This window comes from Papaver somniferum, chromosome 3 (genome assembly GCF_003573695.1).
Source record: "Papaver somniferum cultivar HN1 chromosome 3, ASM357369v1, whole genome shotgun sequence".
Classification (NCBI taxonomy): Eukaryota; Viridiplantae; Streptophyta; class Magnoliopsida; order Ranunculales; family Papaveraceae; genus Papaver; species Papaver somniferum.
The window spans coordinates 53,519,544-53,539,659 of NC_039360.1; the positions used below are offsets into that span (position 1 = coordinate 53,519,544).

At 37.6% G+C, this 20,116-nt stretch overlaps 2 protein-coding genes and 1 pseudogene across 3 annotated transcripts; all 3 read right to left on the reverse strand.

The window, feature by feature from the left end:
- Positions 1–5,448: 5,448 nt before the first annotated feature.
- Positions 5,449–9,024, reverse strand: LOC113356165 (annotated as a pseudogene).
- A 340-nt stretch (positions 9,025–9,364) lies between these two features.
- Positions 9,365–12,102, reverse strand: LOC113356164 (soluble inorganic pyrophosphatase 6, chloroplastic-like). Its single transcript, XM_026599207.1, has 6 exons — positions 11,717–12,102; positions 11,406–11,566; positions 11,041–11,141; positions 10,734–10,915; positions 10,070–10,168; positions 9,365–9,749 (listed from the first exon to the last, which is right to left on the reverse strand). The coding sequence occupies exons 1-6, from the start codon at positions 11,963–11,965 to the stop codon at positions 9,657–9,659; spliced, it is 885 nt and encodes a 294-aa protein (XP_026454992.1). The 5' UTR covers positions 11,966–12,102; the 3' UTR covers positions 9,365–9,656.
- Positions 12,103–12,346: 244 nt separating this feature from the next.
- LOC113356166 (protein EI24 homolog) lies at positions 12,347–17,301 on the reverse strand. 2 transcript variants are annotated; one of them, XM_026599209.1, is made up of 11 exons: positions 17,081–17,300; positions 16,926–16,991; positions 16,665–16,815; positions 15,953–16,005; positions 14,900–15,004; positions 14,718–14,781; positions 14,481–14,566; positions 14,299–14,381; positions 13,961–14,037; positions 13,134–13,249; positions 12,347–12,730 (listed from the first exon to the last, which is right to left on the reverse strand). In XM_026599209.1, exons 1-11 carry the CDS (start codon positions 17,194–17,196, stop codon positions 12,667–12,669), a joined length of 981 nt encoding a protein of 326 aa, XP_026454994.1. In that variant the 5' UTR covers positions 17,197–17,300; the 3' UTR covers positions 12,347–12,666. The 2 variants fall into 2 exon arrangements, 1 of the variants encoding a protein (XP_026454994.1); XR_003362887.1 differs by having other exon boundaries at positions 12,360–12,730; positions 13,134–13,236; positions 17,081–17,301.
- Positions 17,302–20,116: the final 2,815 nt, after the last annotated feature.

Sequence of the window (20,116 nt, forward strand, 5' to 3'; positions counted from 1 at the left end):
CCATTCCACCCTTCTAATGGTTGCTTGTGCGCTATAAATTGTACTTAGGGAAGAAACGTTCTGACCATCCTTTTCCTTGAAGCCTATGAGAATCAATCTTGGTTTGATACATGCTTTGGTCATTATCTTTACATTCTCGAATTCATGAGGTTTTAGCTTCGCAACTAGGGAGTGACCAAAAAAATCTTTCGGATCCCGGTGGTTATGACGGCTAAACCACACCGTACAATCCCATTCCTTTTCTTTGTCTCTTAAATAGAATACAAGCTTAAAGGGGCAATTATCCTTCCTCGTACGAGTCTTGTATACCCTATTAGTCTTCTTGGATAAACATAACCCTTTATATTATGGATGTCCTTCTTCTTGTATTGCCCACTTCTCTCGCAAACCATCTCAAAACGATTAAACGTTGGGTATTCCTCACCAACACACACATGTTCTTAAGAGCCGTCTATTTTGCCCAAGCAATTGCTTCCTCTGGAAATTTTATTCCCTACATAAGGACAACAATAGGAGATTATAAGGTTCATTACAAGCAATCCCCACATAAAGTTCTAAAAACTAGGTGAAAGTATTGTTTGGTAACATACCGGAGGCATTTTATAGTATTCGGACGTATCCGGACCAAGCGGTTTGGAATTTGTTGGATCAATATGTTAGAGCATTGCTCGGTCGAACTCGCATGTGTTGCTATCTCAAACATGTTTGTCAATGTTAGTAATCAAAATTATAAGTCTTGATTTCTAGTCTACTATAGCTAAGTCTCGGACTAGGATAGAAAGTGTAGTTGAGCTCAAGGACTTCATGGTGATTCATCATACAAGAAGAAGAACTACTCAAGGAACCGGTGGAACTTCTCGACAAAAAGGTATGTGAAGACTTGAACTTATCTATCACTCAAAAGTCTATCTATTCTATCTCATACTTCTTGAGACAAAAAGTCGTATGTTATATATAGACTTTGATTATACACAGTTGGTATTTCGAGCCGAGTATACCTCGCCTATCTATATCTCGAAATATGTGTTGGTAAGCTTTTCGCTTCGACCAGGTTTATCTTTACCTAGTGACGAAAGTCATGATATGTTTCAATCACTTTGAAAATTTCTTTGACGAAGAATGTTTCAATGATTGGAATGAGAGTTTAGATTACATAACCAATGGTGGACATAAGCATTGTTGTGGAAACACATTTATGTATAAGTCTTATTCCTTAAACCAAAGTTTACGAACTTTGTTGATCAAGAGAACCAGAAGAATGGCGTTAGCCAAGTCGGCGAACTCAGTCCGCGAACTGCTGAAGTTCTCAAACCCAAGAATTTCAGCTGGAGTTGACAAACTGGTGCGTGAAGCTAAGTCCGCGAACCCAGTCCGCAAACCGGTGAAGTTCTCATCCCGAGAATTTCTGTTGGAGTTTGTAAACTCTGCCCGGTAACTTAAGTCCGCGAACCAAGTCTGCGAACTTAAGAAGGTTATATATCTGAAGATGATTTCTGAACTTAAACTTAAAAAGACTAAGGAATGCAGTTTGCAAACCGTGGCTATAAAAGTTCATGAACCTGAGTGAATCAAATCATTTTTGCTTCAATTGTGTCTTGTGTAGTTACATAAGAATTCCTTGCAATTGAACAACTCTCTAACTAGTTCATTTGATTCATGTGAACTAGTTATGGTGAAGAAGAACATGGTTGATATGAAATGCTCATATGGCTAACCTTTTGGTTAACTATTATTGAACCAACAAGTGCATACGTTTGGGTACGGTTAACAAACCTAGAAGCGTACATTTCAATTGTGTGTAACAAGCTAAGTTTTCGATCTAACGGTTGAGAAATATTAGCTTGAATCTAAATCAGGTTTTCATCTAACGGTGGATATTGATTGCTTTGTTACCAAGGTAACTTAATGGCAAACCCTGATTTGAAAGACTATATAAGGGGACATCTAGCATCAATGCAAAACTAATCCTACACCTTACGTATGATACTAGTTTGCGTGCTAGAGTCGGTTCTCCTTTAACCTTTGGTTTTTTTCTTCTAAAACCAGGTTAACGATTCAAAGACTTCATTGGGATTGTGAAGCCAGACCGATACTACTTTATCGTAGTTGTCTGATCTTGCATCTTCTATCGTACGAGTACAATCATATTGATTGGATTGAGATTGATATCTCCGATAGGCAAGATATAAAAAGTAATCACAAACATCTTCGTCTCATCGTTTCCACAACATCTTGTTTCGCTACCATACGATTAAGATTGTTGTGAGGTGATTAATAATTGTAGGTTGTTCTTCGGGAATATAAGACCGGATTATCAATTGGTTCATGTTCACCTTGATTACTATCAAAAGACGGAACAAAACCTTTTAGGGTTTATCTGTGGGAGACAGATTAATCCTTCGATAGACTTGTCTGTGTGAGACAGATTTGTTTGTATCAAGTCTTCGACTTTGGGTCGTAGCAACTCTTAGTTGTGGGTGAGGTCAGCTAAGGGAATCAAGTGCGCAGTATCCTGCTGGGATCAGAGGCGTAGGGAGTACAACTGTACCTTGGATCAGTGGGAGACTGATTGGGGTTCAACTACAGTCCAGTCCGAAGTTAGCTTGGAGTAGGCTAGTGTCTGTAGCGGCTTAATACAGTGTGTGTTCAATCTTGACTAGGTCTCGGGGGTTTTCTGCATTTGCGGTTTCCTCATTAACAAAATTTCTGGTGTCTTTGTTATTTCAGTTTCCGCATTATATTGTTTTATCTTTATAATTGAAATAATACAGGTTGTGCGTTAGATCATCAATTAGAGTAATCCAACCTTTGGTTGTTGAATGTCATTGATTGATCCTCGGATATTGATGGTACCATCCGAGTTATTCCTTGTATTTGATTAGAACTCGCAGTTCCTGTTTGAGTAAATCAAATCAAGAGAGAGATATAAACTCGTTGATATACTTTTAATCGATTGAGTCATGTTGATTCTCTTAAAAGTATATTCGAGTTTGTCCACACAGATTGCTAAGTGAAATATTGGGTGGTGTTGTTAGACCCTCGCTTTTTCACAATGTATGTCACAATCTAAGGAATGAATGAAAAGAAAATTGAATTAGTTCCAAATAAAATTAAATTACTATGCTGGGTACTAGATCTGGCATGCTCGACGACAGTACCGCCAAAACAACAAAAGCCGTAAACATGTGCCGGCATTCTCGAATAATGTTCCGACATTCCGGAACTGCACTTGAAAAAGAGGACCTAATTTTAAACAGTACCGACATTGTATTTTCCTGAGCATTAATGCCGGAATTGGCAATATCGGCATGCACGTTACATAAGGTTCGAAGACGGAAAACAGCCCCGGCATTGTCGATAATTTTAAAACCACGCCGGTATAATACTACCAAAGTGACTAACTTCTGGATGTTTTCTTGTGGTACCGGCATGCTCTATATGTAAGGTTTCAAGACGGTATTTGTTGCCGGTATGCTACATAATTTATAAACCACGCCGGAATTCTGAACCGGCGTGCTCGATAATTGATATACCACGCCGGTATTTACTCCTGGATGTTTTTCTTGTGGTACCGGCATGGTAAAGTTAGGAGTGAACCATGCCGGTTTGGATATTCCATGGAATATTCGATGGTAGGTAAAAAGTTAATTGCGTGCCGGCATGGATTGTTTTGGTAGAAGACCATGCCGGCAATTGTTTCAAAATAGGGGATATTTTTCACCGGCATGGAAATAGTATGAATACCATGCCGGTTCTAGTGGTGTCGGCGTGGTATTCATACTACGTGTATGCCGGCACCAAGCCTTTTCAAAGAAAAATATGGCGGTTTCAAAAAAGAAAATCAAATTTTCGACCTCTTAGCAACATTACCTGTGTATTGGGCATGCTTGTATGTTGAACTTGTTTACTTTCTTGGGTTGGTTCTTCAAAAAACACTTCATGCTCACGAAAATCATATTCCAAGGGTGTTGGTTCATCATATAAGTCCAATTGTGAGTTGTTATCATTAACCGAAGATTGAAGATATGCTTCTTGTTGTAGTTGAGCTAAAGATTCAGCAGCTGCAATTCTATCCTCACAATCATCTTCCATTTTCACAAAAAAAAAAATCCACTCAAAAATATTTTTCCCTCCTTCTACTCTCACCTCACTCACACAAATTCAAATAAAAATACACACTAATATATCCCCCAAATACTTAAGATTTTACTAATTATTATTAACTACTAAACCTGATTAGTGAGGGCTAAATTATGAATTAAAAAAATAATTACATAAGGGGTGACCCAGATTTGATATTTGGATCCAGTTTTTGTCATGTAGTTATATCCCCCAATCGCGCGTTCTTTATCAAACCCTAGATTTTTTCAGAATCAAAATAAAATTGGATTAATAAATATATATGTATGATTTGGTTTCTACACACAGAGGGGTAAAGAAGTTCTCATGCTTGATTTGATGTTTCTCAACCAAAAGGTTAGAATCGTAGAAAATATATGTACCTTCTAGGATTAAATTAATTTTCATGATTAATTTGAAGTTTTTTTCCGTGAAAACATGAATGATCTACTTTTATTGAGGCGATTGATTAGTTGGAAAATGTATGATTAAATTTTGAAAAAGAGAAGTACAAGTGCAGATGAGTTTTGACTAAATTTTCCACCATTTAGTTTCATGCCAAACATCAAGTATTGCGCTGGAGGTAGTCGGGTATCTAGGTAGTTGGATTTCTAGGTAGTTAGAACTACCTAGAAATTGTATTCCGTCGGTGCCATACGGACCGTGAGTCACAATAACATGGTCGTCCGATTCACCAGAGAGAGAAGAGAGCCACATCTTACCCTGATAGATTAGGGTTTCCACCTGCATCGGTGTGCACTAAAAAAAATCCTTGTTATATTCTATAAATTGTTTGTCAATTATATCCCTAAAAATATATGATGCATAACGAGTCATACAAATATTTTTCGTGATTACAAATAATTAAGGGTGTCACAGAAGCTGAAAAATATAAACCCATCATAGCCTAATTTCCCCTTTTAACAAGCTCTCCTGCATGATTTTTTTCTTGGGCCAAAAATAGGGACGGGCTATACCCCTTGCTAGGCCCGTCCCTGATTATTACTGATGGGTAGCAGCTGCAGATATGAGCTGATCAACACCAAACTCGGTCCCTAATCTCTCTTCTCATTCTTATTTTCAGCCTAAGGAATTTTGTAGTTATTTTGTTTAGATTGGATCTTTCAGTTGTTTGTTCTGTTCTTTTGCAATTTCTGCTTTGTTCTTCATCTTTAATTGAGGCTTTTGATCATGCAAGCTCCAAGTCGGAACTAAAAAAAAACAATCAACCATGAATGGAAAGGCCTAAAATTCAAGTTTTAAAGCATTGATGTTAGCTGACTACCCATATAGGACTAATATTAGTTGCCGCATCAGAGTTTCAAATTTTATAGTGCCCATTGTAAGACTGTCAAGAATATCCTCAAATTTATATCATTTCTTTAAAATTCCAAAAGCTTGACCAAAAACAAAACACTTTAGCTACCAAATTCTACTTGAAATTAAGAAAATACATATCAAAAACAAAACACTTTAGCTACCAAATTCTACTTGGATGCCGTCTACTTGATCTCGCCATTTAAGAGCTGCAACTCAGGGTTTGCTTCGCCAAACGAATAACAAATGCCAATCCAGATATATCATGAAGGCTTTCTTCACAAATTACGGCAGTATGAGGTGGAGCAGTATCCCAAGGAAGCAAAGGAGAACCTAGTGCATCCCTGATATAGGACTCCTGTGAGCTGACAACATTCTGCAAAGATTTATCATCATCCAATGATTCATAGTACACCTCCACCATATCTGTAGGTTCTAGACCAGCTTTTTTCTTAACTTCTGGATTCTGTTTACAATCTCACGTGCAACGCCTGCCTCAAACAAAGACTTATCTGGGCACATATCCAAGATCACCAAGACATCGCCGTCTCCAGTGGCATCCATTTCCTTCTCACCCATGTTCTCTGGACGCTTGAAGACCCGGACAACCTTAATATCAGTGAGCTTTAGGCAGTGCCCGTCAATAGTAACCTCGCCATCACTCTCAAAGCTTAAGATATCTGCCTGAGTCATTGCCTGAACCTTGTCTTTAACAATTCTCATGGATTTTCCTAGTTGTTTACCTAAAACACTGAAGTCGGGTTCTGCATGCAAAGAAGCATATTTTAAAGGATCATTGCATGGAACAATAGACCGTACGTTTAGCTCCTCAAGCACATACTCTCTTAGCTTTCCAGCAATATCTTCAAGAAAGTTCGGATCAGGATGAACAACCACCATCTCTCTAAGAGGAGCTTTCAATGGTTTGTTGTGGCGCTCTCGTACTTTACGACCAAGATCAATGACTGCCATCATCCTTGTAACACTGCGCTCAATGTCTTCCTCTCTCTTTCCAACTGCCTGAGGGAAGCTACAATAATGAACACTCTCCTCTGATCCTTCGGAAACCTTGCGCAGGTTCTGGTACAAAACCTTATAGTGAATAATGGTATAATGTTGCAGGTTCTGTGAATAATGGGGTGAAAGGGGACATCACCTTACATGTAGTTAGCAGCACATGGTATAATGTTGACAGAGCCATTCTGCAGTCTGCTTCTCCAGTGCGGCCTTTTAGCCTCTTACGGTTGAACCGTACATAGATATTTGTAAGATTGTCGATGAACTTCAAGAGATAAGGCACCACCGTGTATAGCCTATATGCATCCATCTCTTGCCGAACAAAATGTACCAGACTTTCAGTTGCTGAGTTAATCCACTGATCCAAAACGTTCGATGACTTCTGAATCGTTAGTTGATCAATAGGAACGAACGGAGCAAGCCCCTCGAGCTCAATTCTTTTGGCATTCTGAACAAGGAATATATATGCATTATACCAAGGAAGAAATACATCTCTTACAACACTTTTAACTCCCTCCTTTTTGAACCGTAGCGGTTCTGCACGCACAACCGGAGAATTAATCAAGTACAACCGCAGTGCATCTGCCCCGTAAGTATCGATGATTCCTGTAGGTGGCGGATAGTTTTTAAGCCTCTTACTCATTTTCTTCCCATCGTCAGCCAAGACAAGACCATTACAGATGAGATTCCTAAATGCTGGTTCTCCACGCAATGCTGTAGACAAAACCATAAGAGTATAGAACCATCCACGAGTTTGATCTAGCCCTTCAGCAACAAAATCCCCAGGGAAGTTCTTGTTAAAGAAATCAACATTCTCAAATGGGTAGTGAATTTGTGCGTAAGGCATGGACCCACTCTCGAACCACCAATCAAATACATCCTCAACTCGCCGAAGAACTCCAAATTCAGGACCACGACTGGATGGAACAGTGATATGATCAATCTTATGACGGTGCAGATCAGTCACCTTGACACCGGAGAGTTTTTCTAGATTCTCAATGGAGTCCATGACTTCTGTTTCCTTGCGGTCGTCACTGATCCAGATAGGAAGAGGAGTACCCCAGAATCTACTGCGGCTAACAGCCCAGTCTCGAGCATTTTCCAGCCAATTGTGGAAACGTTTCTCCTTGACAAAATCGGGAACCCAGTAAGTCTGTCGGTTGTTTTCAATCAATTGTTTTTTCAGCTTCTCCACTGCAACAAACCAACTTGGCACTGCTCTATAAATTAAAGGGGTATCAGATCTCCAACAGAAGGGATAAGAATGGGTAAAAGTTTGGGATTTGACAAGCCTGCCCTTTTCCTTCACAGCAGCAATAATGTCTCTATCAGCATCCTTGACATATCGCCCACAAAAATCAGACACCCTGTCTGTGAAGCACCCGTCTTCATCAACCGCCACAATTAAGTCTTCCTCCTTTTGGATTACCTGATTTGCAATGCAGACACGGTAATCCTCTTCTCCAAATGCAGGTGCGCAGTGGACAACACCAGTACCACTATCATCGGTAACATAGTCATCTGCTACTACTCTGAATGCTGAATCAGAGAACTCTGCGAAATAATCAAACAAAGGAATGTACTTCAACCCCACCAAGGAAGCACCAGTCATTGTCTCCAACACCTCATAGGGTCCAGAATCAGCTTCCTTGTCGACTTCCCCACCAGATGAGCTCTTCTTAGACTTGGCAGTCTTTGAATCTTGGCTAGATGCATTAGGAGATACATCTGCTTTAGACTTCTTCTTATTCTTCATGTCGCTAGGTAGCTGTGCTAACCGGCATTTAGCAACGACAGACACACCCAGACGCTTTGTTGCGTACCTTTACATAATCAAACTTACCATTCACACATAAACAAAGATTACTGGGAAGAGTCCATGGAGTTGTAGTCCATGCAACAAGAGCAGCATTATGAGGATCATCAATTATAGGAAAAGACACCATGATTTCAGGATCAGAAACATCCTTGTAATTGGCATTAGCTTCAAAGTTAGAAAGTGGAGTTTTGCAGCCAGTACTATATGGCATCACCTTAAATCCTCTATAAACCAAACCCTTCTCATATAACTTAGAAAAAACCCACCAAACACTCGCCATGTAATTGACATCCATGGTTTTATAATCATTCTTGAAATGAATCCACCTGCCCATTCTTGTAACAGAATTTTCCCATTCACTAACATATCTAGTAACAACACTCCTACATTCTTCATTATAATTAGCAATGCCCAAATTCAGAACATCTTGTCTTGTCTTGATCCCTAGTTTCTGATCAATTTCGTATTCAACTGGTAAAGTAAACCATGACAATCCCAACCAAATCTTCGAGTTACATGATGCCCAGTCATGGTTTGATAACGAGTAACAATATCTTTGATCGTACCGGGCAAGTATGTGACCGTAATGTGGTAAACCAGTTGCGAACGGTGGACCATCGTAGAACACGAATTCTGGTAGATTTTCTGTTCGTTTTAATTGATTCTGGAATGCTTGGATATCTGACCAGTACTTTAAGATGTTCTCTTCTTGTTTTGGTAACGAGAAATCTTCCTTCCTTCACATCTTCCATGGTTGATTGAAACTAGACCTGAAGAGGAGTAATGGACAACTGAATATTAGAAGAATCTGCAGAGATTTGAAGAGAAAGCGAGATTCTAAAGAAGAATAACACAAACAGAAGATTGTTTAGCAAGAAAGGTAAGAACCTGTATATATATATATATAGGCACCGGGACTTCTAAAATACAGCTAGAATCACCTTTTTCAGTTTGTATTTTGGGCACTTGAACCGAACTTTTATGTTGATGGGATTTAACCCGAAAAAAGGCCCAGTTTAGTTTTTGAATTCCCGAAGAAAAAAAAAAGTGAAAGGGAGCACCATTTTATTTCCTGGGAACCGGTAAGTATATATATACGAGTGCTGCTTAATGTCAGGTGAAGTGGTGAACTGAAGTGCCGCTTAAAACTCTTTAGAAAAGCTAAAATTGAGAACAAGGAGGAAAGAAAGAAGCTGTAAAAGATATTTGATGCTGATCATATCTCTGAAAAATGAAGCTCAATAAATTAGAAATTATCATTCACTCCGTCGCCCAAGAAAGTGGAGGAAGTTTGTTTCGAACTCTGCAAGAAAGAAAATAATAGAGAGAGGGAGTAGAAGTGGGTCATGGTGCCTCTTATCTTCAAACTTTTAGAAATCAAAATTTACAGAAGGGAGAGCTCTCCAGCAGGAACGGTTCTCTTGACAAGTTTAGCCCAAGCTTCATTGGTCTCAGTTATGACCTTCAGAGCATAATCCTAAACCAACAAATCGCAAAGGATTAGGGACGGAAATTATAATGCAGCTGAAAAGGAATCAAAATAAGTTAAAAATATTTCGTAGGTTTTGGTTTTGAAGCATATTCTGATAACAAATGTGCAAATTTTATCTTCTTCTTTCTAGCTAATGTAAGTATCCAACACGGGCTAAACATTACAGCTTTAAAACTTCTGAGACACAAAAGAAACGATAAGCAGCTGGATTTCTAAAGTAATAGTTTAAGTATCTTAGCCGCCAACTATAACATATGAGGAGAAGTCCTTATTCTAGCATTCTAGTAGATTAAATATAGAAGTACCTTGTTGGCTGCTTTGTTCCCAAGTCCAAACTTATTGGCAGGCTTTCCATCTGGGATCTTGTAGTCTCTGAACCAATCTCTTATAGCAGTGAGAGTGCCCTGAAAATTATACCAAATTACATGACTCAGTAGACTGTTTCATAGTAAGATTGTCAAAGTGCACATTACTGGTACTTCAACTTTTGAAAGCCGATTATATTATTCAGCAGACATCAGACCAAGACTACCACCAAATCTGCCGAACGACCAAGCAAGACATGAAAGTATATCTCTTTTACAATATTACCACTGATTTTCTTTGTCCTGACAATCAGTACTCAAGTGTTCCAACAATATTACCACTGATTTTCTTTGTCCTGACAATCAGTACTCAAGTGTTCAACACATAAAAAGATGAGATTTTAACTTGACCGCTACCTCTGTATCTTAGACGATTTTGTAAGTAACATGTTCTCCTTCCCAACTGAGGCACAATAACCAAAATATATATTGGATTACTTAAGTTGAAAGGATAGTGTAGTGTTTGGCCTAATCTCGTTATCACGTTTCTAGTTTCTATCATAAACTTCAAATTTAAGTTGCCATCTAAAGTTCAGAAATTTGACCAAAAATATTCTAGCATGCGTAGAAAACTCCATTTAAAAAGTATGAGCAAGAAAATTACCGGGAAATGTTTCTCAACATCACCAACATCATTGACGAGTGAAGCTCTTGGATCATCCAACGAAATAGCAACAATTTTCCAGTCAAGTTCTCCCTCGTCGATCATAGCCAAAGCACCTAAAGGCTTGACTTTAAGTATCTCGCCAATTTTTCCTTGCCTATCCCCAATTTCAACAACATCGACTGCAAATTAGAGGACATGTCAAACACATGTTTCACAAGAAGCTTCAAATATTCACATACACAACTTATTTTTAATACTAAACTCGAGCTTAACAGAGTAAACCAAAGATGGTGCCGTAGCATACCTGGATCATTATCTCCAAATGCCCCATCAACTTCAGGATTAGCTACTGTTGGGTCTTCCCATGTCTGTGGGAGCAATCCATAGTTCCAATTGATGTTGTATCTGAAAAAAAACATTGGATTATTGCCTCTGAATATCATTTTTAGACAAAGGATACATAATAGCGAAAGAAAATTATGCATTTGTACAACTCATATCATGAAATGCCTGAATCGAATGGCCTTGAAGAATGTTTTCAGCGCCTGCTATCCAATTTCAATGGAAATGGACTCCAGCCCTCAACTTGTCAACTTAAATAGCAATTAGCAATAACCCAAGAAATGTAACAAGTGAAGTGACGACGCAAAAACAAAAGGTGAATCTTACGGGTAGAATCTAAGTTTCCCCTTCTTGGTATCCTGTTTAATGGGAGTATATGGCTCATCAGTCGCAACTTCCATCTTTGCACTAGTCTCTTTTGGTATTTCCACAATAAAATTGAACACTCCATCACCCAATTGCAATGGTACATCATGCCAAGGTGAAAGCTGCACATGAATTTCTCAAATATTAATCAAAACCCTAGACCACTTAAGCTCCATAACACAATGCACTATTGAATTGAAATGCAAAATCAAAAAAGGGAAACAACAAAACCCCACAAATTTAAATGAATGCTAACCGATAAAAAAACAAACCTTTTTGCCAGAATTATCTTGGAAGAAGACTCTGTAATCTAGGGTTTCAGGTTGACCTTCTGGTTTGATCTGGATTTCAGGTTTGTAAAGAGATATGCAGGTAAAAGCTCTTTTGGATGAAGCTCTTCTACTGAAATTGATATTTTGATGCTTAATAGGTAAGATGATAGAGGATCGTCTTAGAAAAAAAGCACTGTGAGTGTTGCATTCATGCAACATGCCAGTAGCTATAACTCTAGCAGTAGCCATTTTGATTGATATTCTAGAAAATACCCAAAATCCAAAACCTGATCTTCCTAAGTCTGCTTCTGCTCTAACTTCAGACTGTTGGGAGTGTGCAGAATGCTTTCTGTCAGTCAAGCGAAAGTTTTTGGGATACCAAAAGAGAACGAGGACAGGAAGTGAAAAATTGGCTGATTTCTGTGCTTTTTGGTTGATTTTATTACAGTCGCTGTGTCTGTTTTCTGTATCGTGTGTTTTTCGAATTCGTTTTTTTTATATTGTGGTTTTCTGCACTGGTAAGAACTGCAAAATACTGAAAAATGGGATGTCGAACGGTTGAGGGGAAAATGAAGAACAGGAAACAAGATTTTTCCGTCATTTCGAACACTGATAGAATCGGAGATATCAGCCTCAATAAATCATAATCAAATGTTTCTTAATCACAATATGTACTTTTTTTTACAGAAGACAGAAGTAAAATGTGGTTAGTGGATGGTTTTCACTTAACCAATCAAATATGTTAAACCAATGAATTAATCAAAAGTGATAATTCAAATGATTACTATACATATAAAATCGTAACAATTGATTTCCATTCGCCCCACTTCCGCACAAACTTATACCAAGCAGTGCTCTTCTTGCTCATTGCTGACTGTGACCTTCGGGTTTAGTTTTCTATTTAGACAGTGGCACATAATGAAACATAAATGAACAATGTGTCTTGCTTCTTAAAGTTCCTTCTCTTCTGTCGGTCCTTGAGGTGCCGAGCGAAAATAGGACAACGCCCACATCCTAATGACATCATACCAGAAAATCCCAAGTTAAGTGCTTGCAATTTGTTAGACATCTTTCATCAATTGAAGTTTATGAAAACTAGTGAACCGGCTATCAAGCAGATCTGCAAGAGATAACCACAGCTCTAACATCTATGGGTCAGTTTACCTCTAATCTATAAAGGCCAGTCAGCCACATTATTGTCTTAAATTTGTGCCATCTATTAATTCCCCCAACTCTTAACTTTTCAGCAATTGTTAGGGTTATCAGCACTTTATCTGATATGATGTACTAACCTATGATTGAATCAAGTAATCAAATAATTTTTAGAAGCTTAAAAAGATCAGAAAATTATGATAATTTACTGGAAGTCATCAAACATTATCACAGACTAAAGTGAAGGAGTTGAATAAATGCTTACGATAATCTATCAGCTGCATAGAATATTGGAAGCCTTCCTAGCCCGACACCCATCCACTTCTTTCTTTGACAGTTTATACCTTGATCTGCTTCAGAGCCTGTTGCTGTCAATACAAACTGGAGACAGTAAATCGTTAAGTCTACTTTCTAGTACAAACGGCAAACAACCAGGAGTAGTAGATGCATTCAAGAAAAAAGAAATATAACTATACACGGTCAAATTGAAATGATATAACATCTATTCTCATTAGGTGTTCATGACTTTCTGAAGTGATCAATGATGCGAGACACTAAATGCTTCAACAGCTGATTTAGGCCAGAAGGTCTGCCACAATGTTAACAAATCAAAGAAACCTTCTTAGGGGTCTGTTGAACTTTATAATTTCAGAAAGAACAGAGAATCGACTTAACATGAGACATCAATTATGCAGAAGCAAAAAGAATGTTGGACACTGTACTTATTCAAGTTTGACTTGATAACTTAGACTGAATTGGTAACTTGATATTTTCTTCACAATCGGTCAGCTCATGACTGTTGCTGAAAAGAATTAGCTTTAAAATTTTCTACTCTGCTGCATCCACCACAACCAATGATTCAAACTCATTCACCTAAAGGTACTAACTGCTAAAATCGCTGGATTGTCTATGCAAGAATAAGAAATAAAAGTAAATCGAATGTCCTTGCAACAAGTTATTCCACTTGCGAGATAATTCTTTGCATGAATCTAGGATGTGCAAGTTGTAAAGGCTGGGTAAATAGACACAACTAATGCTGAAAGAGTCTTCCCAACACTCCAGAAAAAAATTACAGAGAGATGTAGGACATACCAAAGGAAAGAGTATAGCCAGGACTCCACTGCCCACAAGACGAGAATAAAAGAAAATTGGAAGAACACATGGGCTTCCTGAAACAATCAAACACAAGGAAAAGGTCAAAATTTGCCACCTCCACAGTTTAAAAGGGAAAAGAAGAGAGAAAGAAAAACCCTGGGTATAAGAGAACCAACCACCCAGGGTATAAGATCACTGAATGAAAAACACCAATAGAGCTCAAATACATGCTAACTGAATTGGATGCGACGTAAATCGCAAGTGCATGAGACTCCTCCATTAGTTTTTCGTCCCAGAAATATGAAAAGTAGTTGAAAAAGAGAAAATATCATTACCGAACCCTGCAAAAAAGGCCCAGTTTGATTCAAAAAAGTCTAGCCTTTTCTCCAAGCTCACTTCAGCCAGACTCCATTTGTACCTAGAAAAAAGAAAAACAAAAAAAAAAACATGATGAGCCTTTTGCCGAGTAATTTTCAGTTCAACATAAAGGAATACACATGCAAACATGCATACTTACTCAAAACAATAATATGCATACATCCATGAAAGAAGTAAGAAACTGAGCATCTTTCCAACATACGGTATGTAACCCACGGCATAGACCTACTTCATGTTCCAACAGTAATAAATGTTAGCCAAACAGCTCAAACACACATAAAAGCCTATCCCACTAGTAAGGTTGATTTGAGACTGGACATAACGGGAAGAAAGAAACACAAAATTCATAGAAGGTTTAATGTATAAACAGCTGCACCTCTAGAAAAAAGAAGCCCAGCAAAAGTATAGAGAAGACCGTTTCTCCAAATCCAATCATAAACCTGAACAAGGAATGGAAAAGAAGAAAATGGATCTTTTGAGCAAATCGTCTGGTAAATATTAATGTACCGATAGCAAAGGCTCTACTTCTAGAGGGAAAAGCAAAGATTAGATAATTACCCCCCAACTCCAGCCGGCTTATTTTGTGCATCACCCAACTCCTTTTTGCTTGATGGCTCTGCCCTTCCCATGGCAGCATAAGCATTCTTAGCAATGTCAGTGTACCTGAATTAAGTATCAGGATTTAATATACCATACCTTAGACCACACACATTAGGAGTACACTAGAAAGGTTTTAAGACTAAGATATCATTTATTGATGGGCAAGACAACGGTAATTTTGTCCATAACGATATTCAGTTCTAATACTGCATCTTAGAAACTCAAACACAGATAAATGCAATTTTATGTGTTGATTGAAACATAATGTTTAACGTTTTAAAGTTAGTAGCACCAGAAGCGAAGTGGATTTATGGCTACAATCCAGGATACATTCTAATCGGCAATATCTTGACATCTTGACTAGGATGACTACAAGATATCACATTGCTACACAATCCTCTCTAAATGACATGTATATGAGAGATAACAACTCAACTTTCACGCGTGTCACAGAACTGAAAACCATCAAAATTTCGCACTGGACCATTTTCTTTATGCACCATTTGGAACTCCCTGAACAGTTCATCTTGGGTCAATGGAAGTGCACAAGCAGTAAAAATTTTGGAACTTTTTGAGAGTGGTTTGAATGACATAAAACAGGACCAAGTCTAGGAGGATGTGATTCTTCCAGAACACATGCACGCTTCATGCTTGGTTGTCATGAATGTGCCCATTTGCCTCCATATAAACATGTTAAATATGATCAGTTAATCACCCATTCCTAGTGACAGCCAGTAAATTGGTCACTCCCCGAGGAGTTCCAGTGAGAAGGAGTCTGAATAATGTAACATCATTAGCTGACTAGATCAGGCAATCATGCAGTGTGCCATTATCATCAGATATACTTCTATTAGTTGGCATTTTAGCTACAAGATTGTTCCATGCATGATGTTCCTAAATCTTTATCAATAAGGCTGGTAGTTTGAAACAAGAAAACTTCAAAGAACCAAGAAAGTAACAGAGGAAATCTGAGATATATCATGTTAATTGTTTGGAAGGTTTAAATAATACCAGATATTACTCAGTAGAATGCTGAGAACATAAAGAGGATAAAACCATAGCATCTGCAATGAAACCATCACAAAATAAGATCACAGGGAAGCTGAAATAATATCCATTCAAATAGTCTATATGTTTGGCGAACTATGAAACGCACACCAATTAAAGGAGAGACATGTTAAAGAACAGCATACTCTTAAATGAGTAAGGTAGAGATCAGAATGTCTAAAAGAATAAATTGTAAGAATAAAAAGCACCAGTCAACCTAACTCCATAAAATCTCGCAGGGATAATATCGCAAAAGTTTAGAAGTATGAGACACCATGGAAAGTCTGGCAACAGTCAACATCTTCACCTAGATGTTGCCCCTCTAAATTGCCATCCATACATAATAAGTTTCGGCGACTACAAAAATTAATTTACCGAAAGGAAGAGATTTGCTTGAATAGTGATTTAGGAGTCGAACGTTACTTACCAAAATGAACATCTAAATGGAACATGTTAATCATGATTATGCCACGAAAACTATATACGCAAAGGTCCATTCTAGAAGGGAGGTTTTCCTACTACGTTAGTAATTATAAGTCCCATTCTAATGTAAGATACAAAATCCCCAGACCAACATAATGCACCACATTCAGTCTATTACACTTGAGGCATCATCATATAAGAAACAAATCAAGGAATAGCTAACAACAATACTAAACGCATACCGCATACGTACATAGAAAAGCTGTACAAGTCCACGATGCAGAAAGGAATAGAATTTCAAAATCCCTCCAAAGGAACATGAATCTTGAGTACCAAATTGTTGACATTGGTTAGGTAATATCCATTCCAGTGTTGGGATTACCAGTGACTTTAGAATAAACATGCTATGAAAGAAAAGAAAAGACAATAAGAAATCTAACAACAAAAATGGGCAATTTATCATTCTGACAAAAAAAAAAATAAAAAAAAATTGACCTAGAGTGAGAAATACTACCTTCCTAAGAAGATAAAACCATTCAATATAAAACACTGTGCAGTTCGAATCGAAAGCTTCTTCGACCTAGAAGACCAAAACACGGTTATAAATCAAAATTAAATTTGGATTGGATTTATCAAATAAGGAAAAAGAGAAGAGTAAAAAACAAAAACCTAAAACAGAAAAAGATGACCCTGTGAAGGCAGCAAGCTTCTCTAAAACCTTCCAAGTAGAGGATTAATGCTTGCTTAAGTTTACTTCTTATATCATTATTTGTTGATTCAGCCATTTAACTCGGTTACTCAGACTCTCTTTTCAATGGAGCTGCTTTTACAGAGAGAGAGAGAGAGTACCAAACAAGGGTTTCCTTCTCTGTGTGACTAAAATAAAAGAGAATATGAAAATTTCAGAATATACAACGGAAAGTCAGAATTTTGGATCGGATGAACGATTCGTAATGTTGGTTTGCGATTCGATTCGGTTTGTGATAATCCTCACCTGATAAGTCACAAGTCAAAAACACGATCTTGAGTTCTGACCAATGTAGTTAATATCGGATACCGGTTTGTCTCGGCCGGGGACCGGTTTACTGGTACAACATTGTATCGGGGAGATTTCGGTTTCAAATATCGGTATAATATCGGTTCTAAATTTTATATCTATAACTTTTATAATAAACATTTGTTCAAATAAGATCCCCTATTTGAATCACTTTCGTGCATACGTAGTTAGATCACATACCATGGGAAAAGGAGGCTGATGCATTGATGTTCCCACTAATTAAGGCAGACTTGAACCAACCAAAATGTTGGATAGTCAGAACCTTACTCCCAATTTGGTTATTAAACTACCAACAACTCATACCTATTAAACATGTTGGCTTGAAACATGATGTTCAAAATTGATGGAACACTAACTACTGTAGGTAGCGTGGTTTTGGTTTTGGTTTCGATGAATTTCTGAATTACTTATATTTACTTTTTGGGTGGAAAGAATACCAGCCTTTTATGTATCAGAGTATACGAATTCAATTTAAATTGGAACAACTTATTGCTAGTGTCTATGTATATTATGATGATGATCAGAAGGTGCAAGAACTGGAAAAGACAAGATCACGAAAAGAAGAAAATCTACGGCAAAGATACACGAGATTCAACACATAAAAGCATCACAGAACATTCATCACAGAACAATTAGAAGAGATTAATAATCAAACATCAATCTCTTGCTGGAAAAAAGAAAAATCAATTGAATCTTGCCCCGTTAAGATTGAGAAGAAGAGCTTTTTCAGATGAATATTCGATGGGACTCGGGGATTTCATCTCTTCCCTTCGCTTAAAATTCCCAAATTACCATGATGTTCAGAACAAATACCGAAAATATCAAATATCAGTAAAAATCGGCCGTATCGTTTCGTGTATATCGGCCGATATTATCGGCAAAATATCGTATCGCCGATATTGCTATTCCGTTTCGCTCTACCACCGATACCGGTAATATCGCCGATAAATCGGCCGGTATCGGCGATATTGACTACATTGGTTCTGACCAATGTAGTTAATATCGGATACCGGTTTGTCTCGGCCGGGGACCGGTTTACTGGTACAACATTGTATCGGGGAGATTTCGGTTTCAAATATCGGTATAATATCGGTTCTAAATTTTATATCTATAACTTTTATAATAAACATTTGTTCAAATAAGATCCCCTATTTGAATCACTTTCGTGCATACGTAGTTAGATCACATACCATGGGAAAAGGAGGCTGATGCATTGATGTTCCCACTAATTAAGGCAGACTTGAACCAACCAAAATGTTGGATAGTCAGAACCTTACTCCCAATTTGGTTATTAAACTACCAACAACTCATACCTATTAAACATGTTGGCTTGAAACATGATGTTCAAAATTGATGGAACACTAACTACTGTAGGTAGCGTGGTTTTGGTTTTGGTTTCGATGAATTTCTGAATTACTTATATTTACTTTTTGGGTGGAAAGAATACCAGCCTTTTATGTATCAGAGTATACGAATTCAATTTAAATTGGAACAACTTATTGCTAGTGTCTATGTATATTATGATGATGATCAGAAGGTGCAAGAACTGGAAAAGACAAGATCACGAAAAGAAGAAAATCTACGGCAAAGATACACGAGATTCAACACATAAAAGCATCACAGAACATTCATCAAAGAACAATTAGAAGAGATTAATAATCAAACATCAATCTCTTGCTGGAAAAAAGAAAAATCAATTGAATCTTGCCCCGTTAAGATTGAGAAGAAGAGCTTTTTCAGATGAATATTCGATGGGACTCGGGGATTTCATCTCTTCCCTTCGCTTAAAATTCCCAAATTACCATGATGTTCAGAACAAATACCGAAAATATCAAATATCAGTAAAAATCGGTCGTATCGTTTCGTGTATATCGGCCGATATTATCGGCAAAATATCGTATCGCCGATATTGCTATTCCGTTTCGCTCTACCACCGATACCGGTAATATCGCCGATAAATCGGCCGGTATCGGCGATATTGACTACATTGGTTCTGACCCTAGTTAGTAAGTTGGCGAATTATACTCGTATAATTCGTGAATCCGTCCGTATCGACCGAATCCATATGTATCAGCCGTATAATTGAAATCCCGATTTAGATTTGCGAATTTTCAGCTCAAAATGAATTATACGCGTATTTACGAATTACCGAATCATACGGCCCCGTATAATATTTTGGCACATCATCACTAAATTATCATTTTTTATTATATTTTTGACTTTTAAAATTTTACATATACCAATCTGATTCCAATACCACCAACATACATTTTATTTGCTAAATATAATTCATATATCATATATATAGTTTATGTCAATTATTAAATTACTGTATCTAAGGAGGGATTATATTAAAAATGATTTTTTAACAGGTTAATATATGTCGAGTTTTGTACATCGGATTCATATCTCTAAAACGAGTTATACACGTACGTATGACGTTCCGTATTACTGTCGAATTACGAACCGTTGACCGGATTTTTGACCGAATTTGAATTTTACAAATCCGTATAACACTCGTACGTATCCCGTTCCGAACGTTTCTCGTACCCCGAATTGCTAATTAGGGTTCTGACTGTGGCAAACTAAATGCCGGTATGGGGCGACTTTATAAACTCAAGGAACGCGATTGGAAACTATCTTGTCGT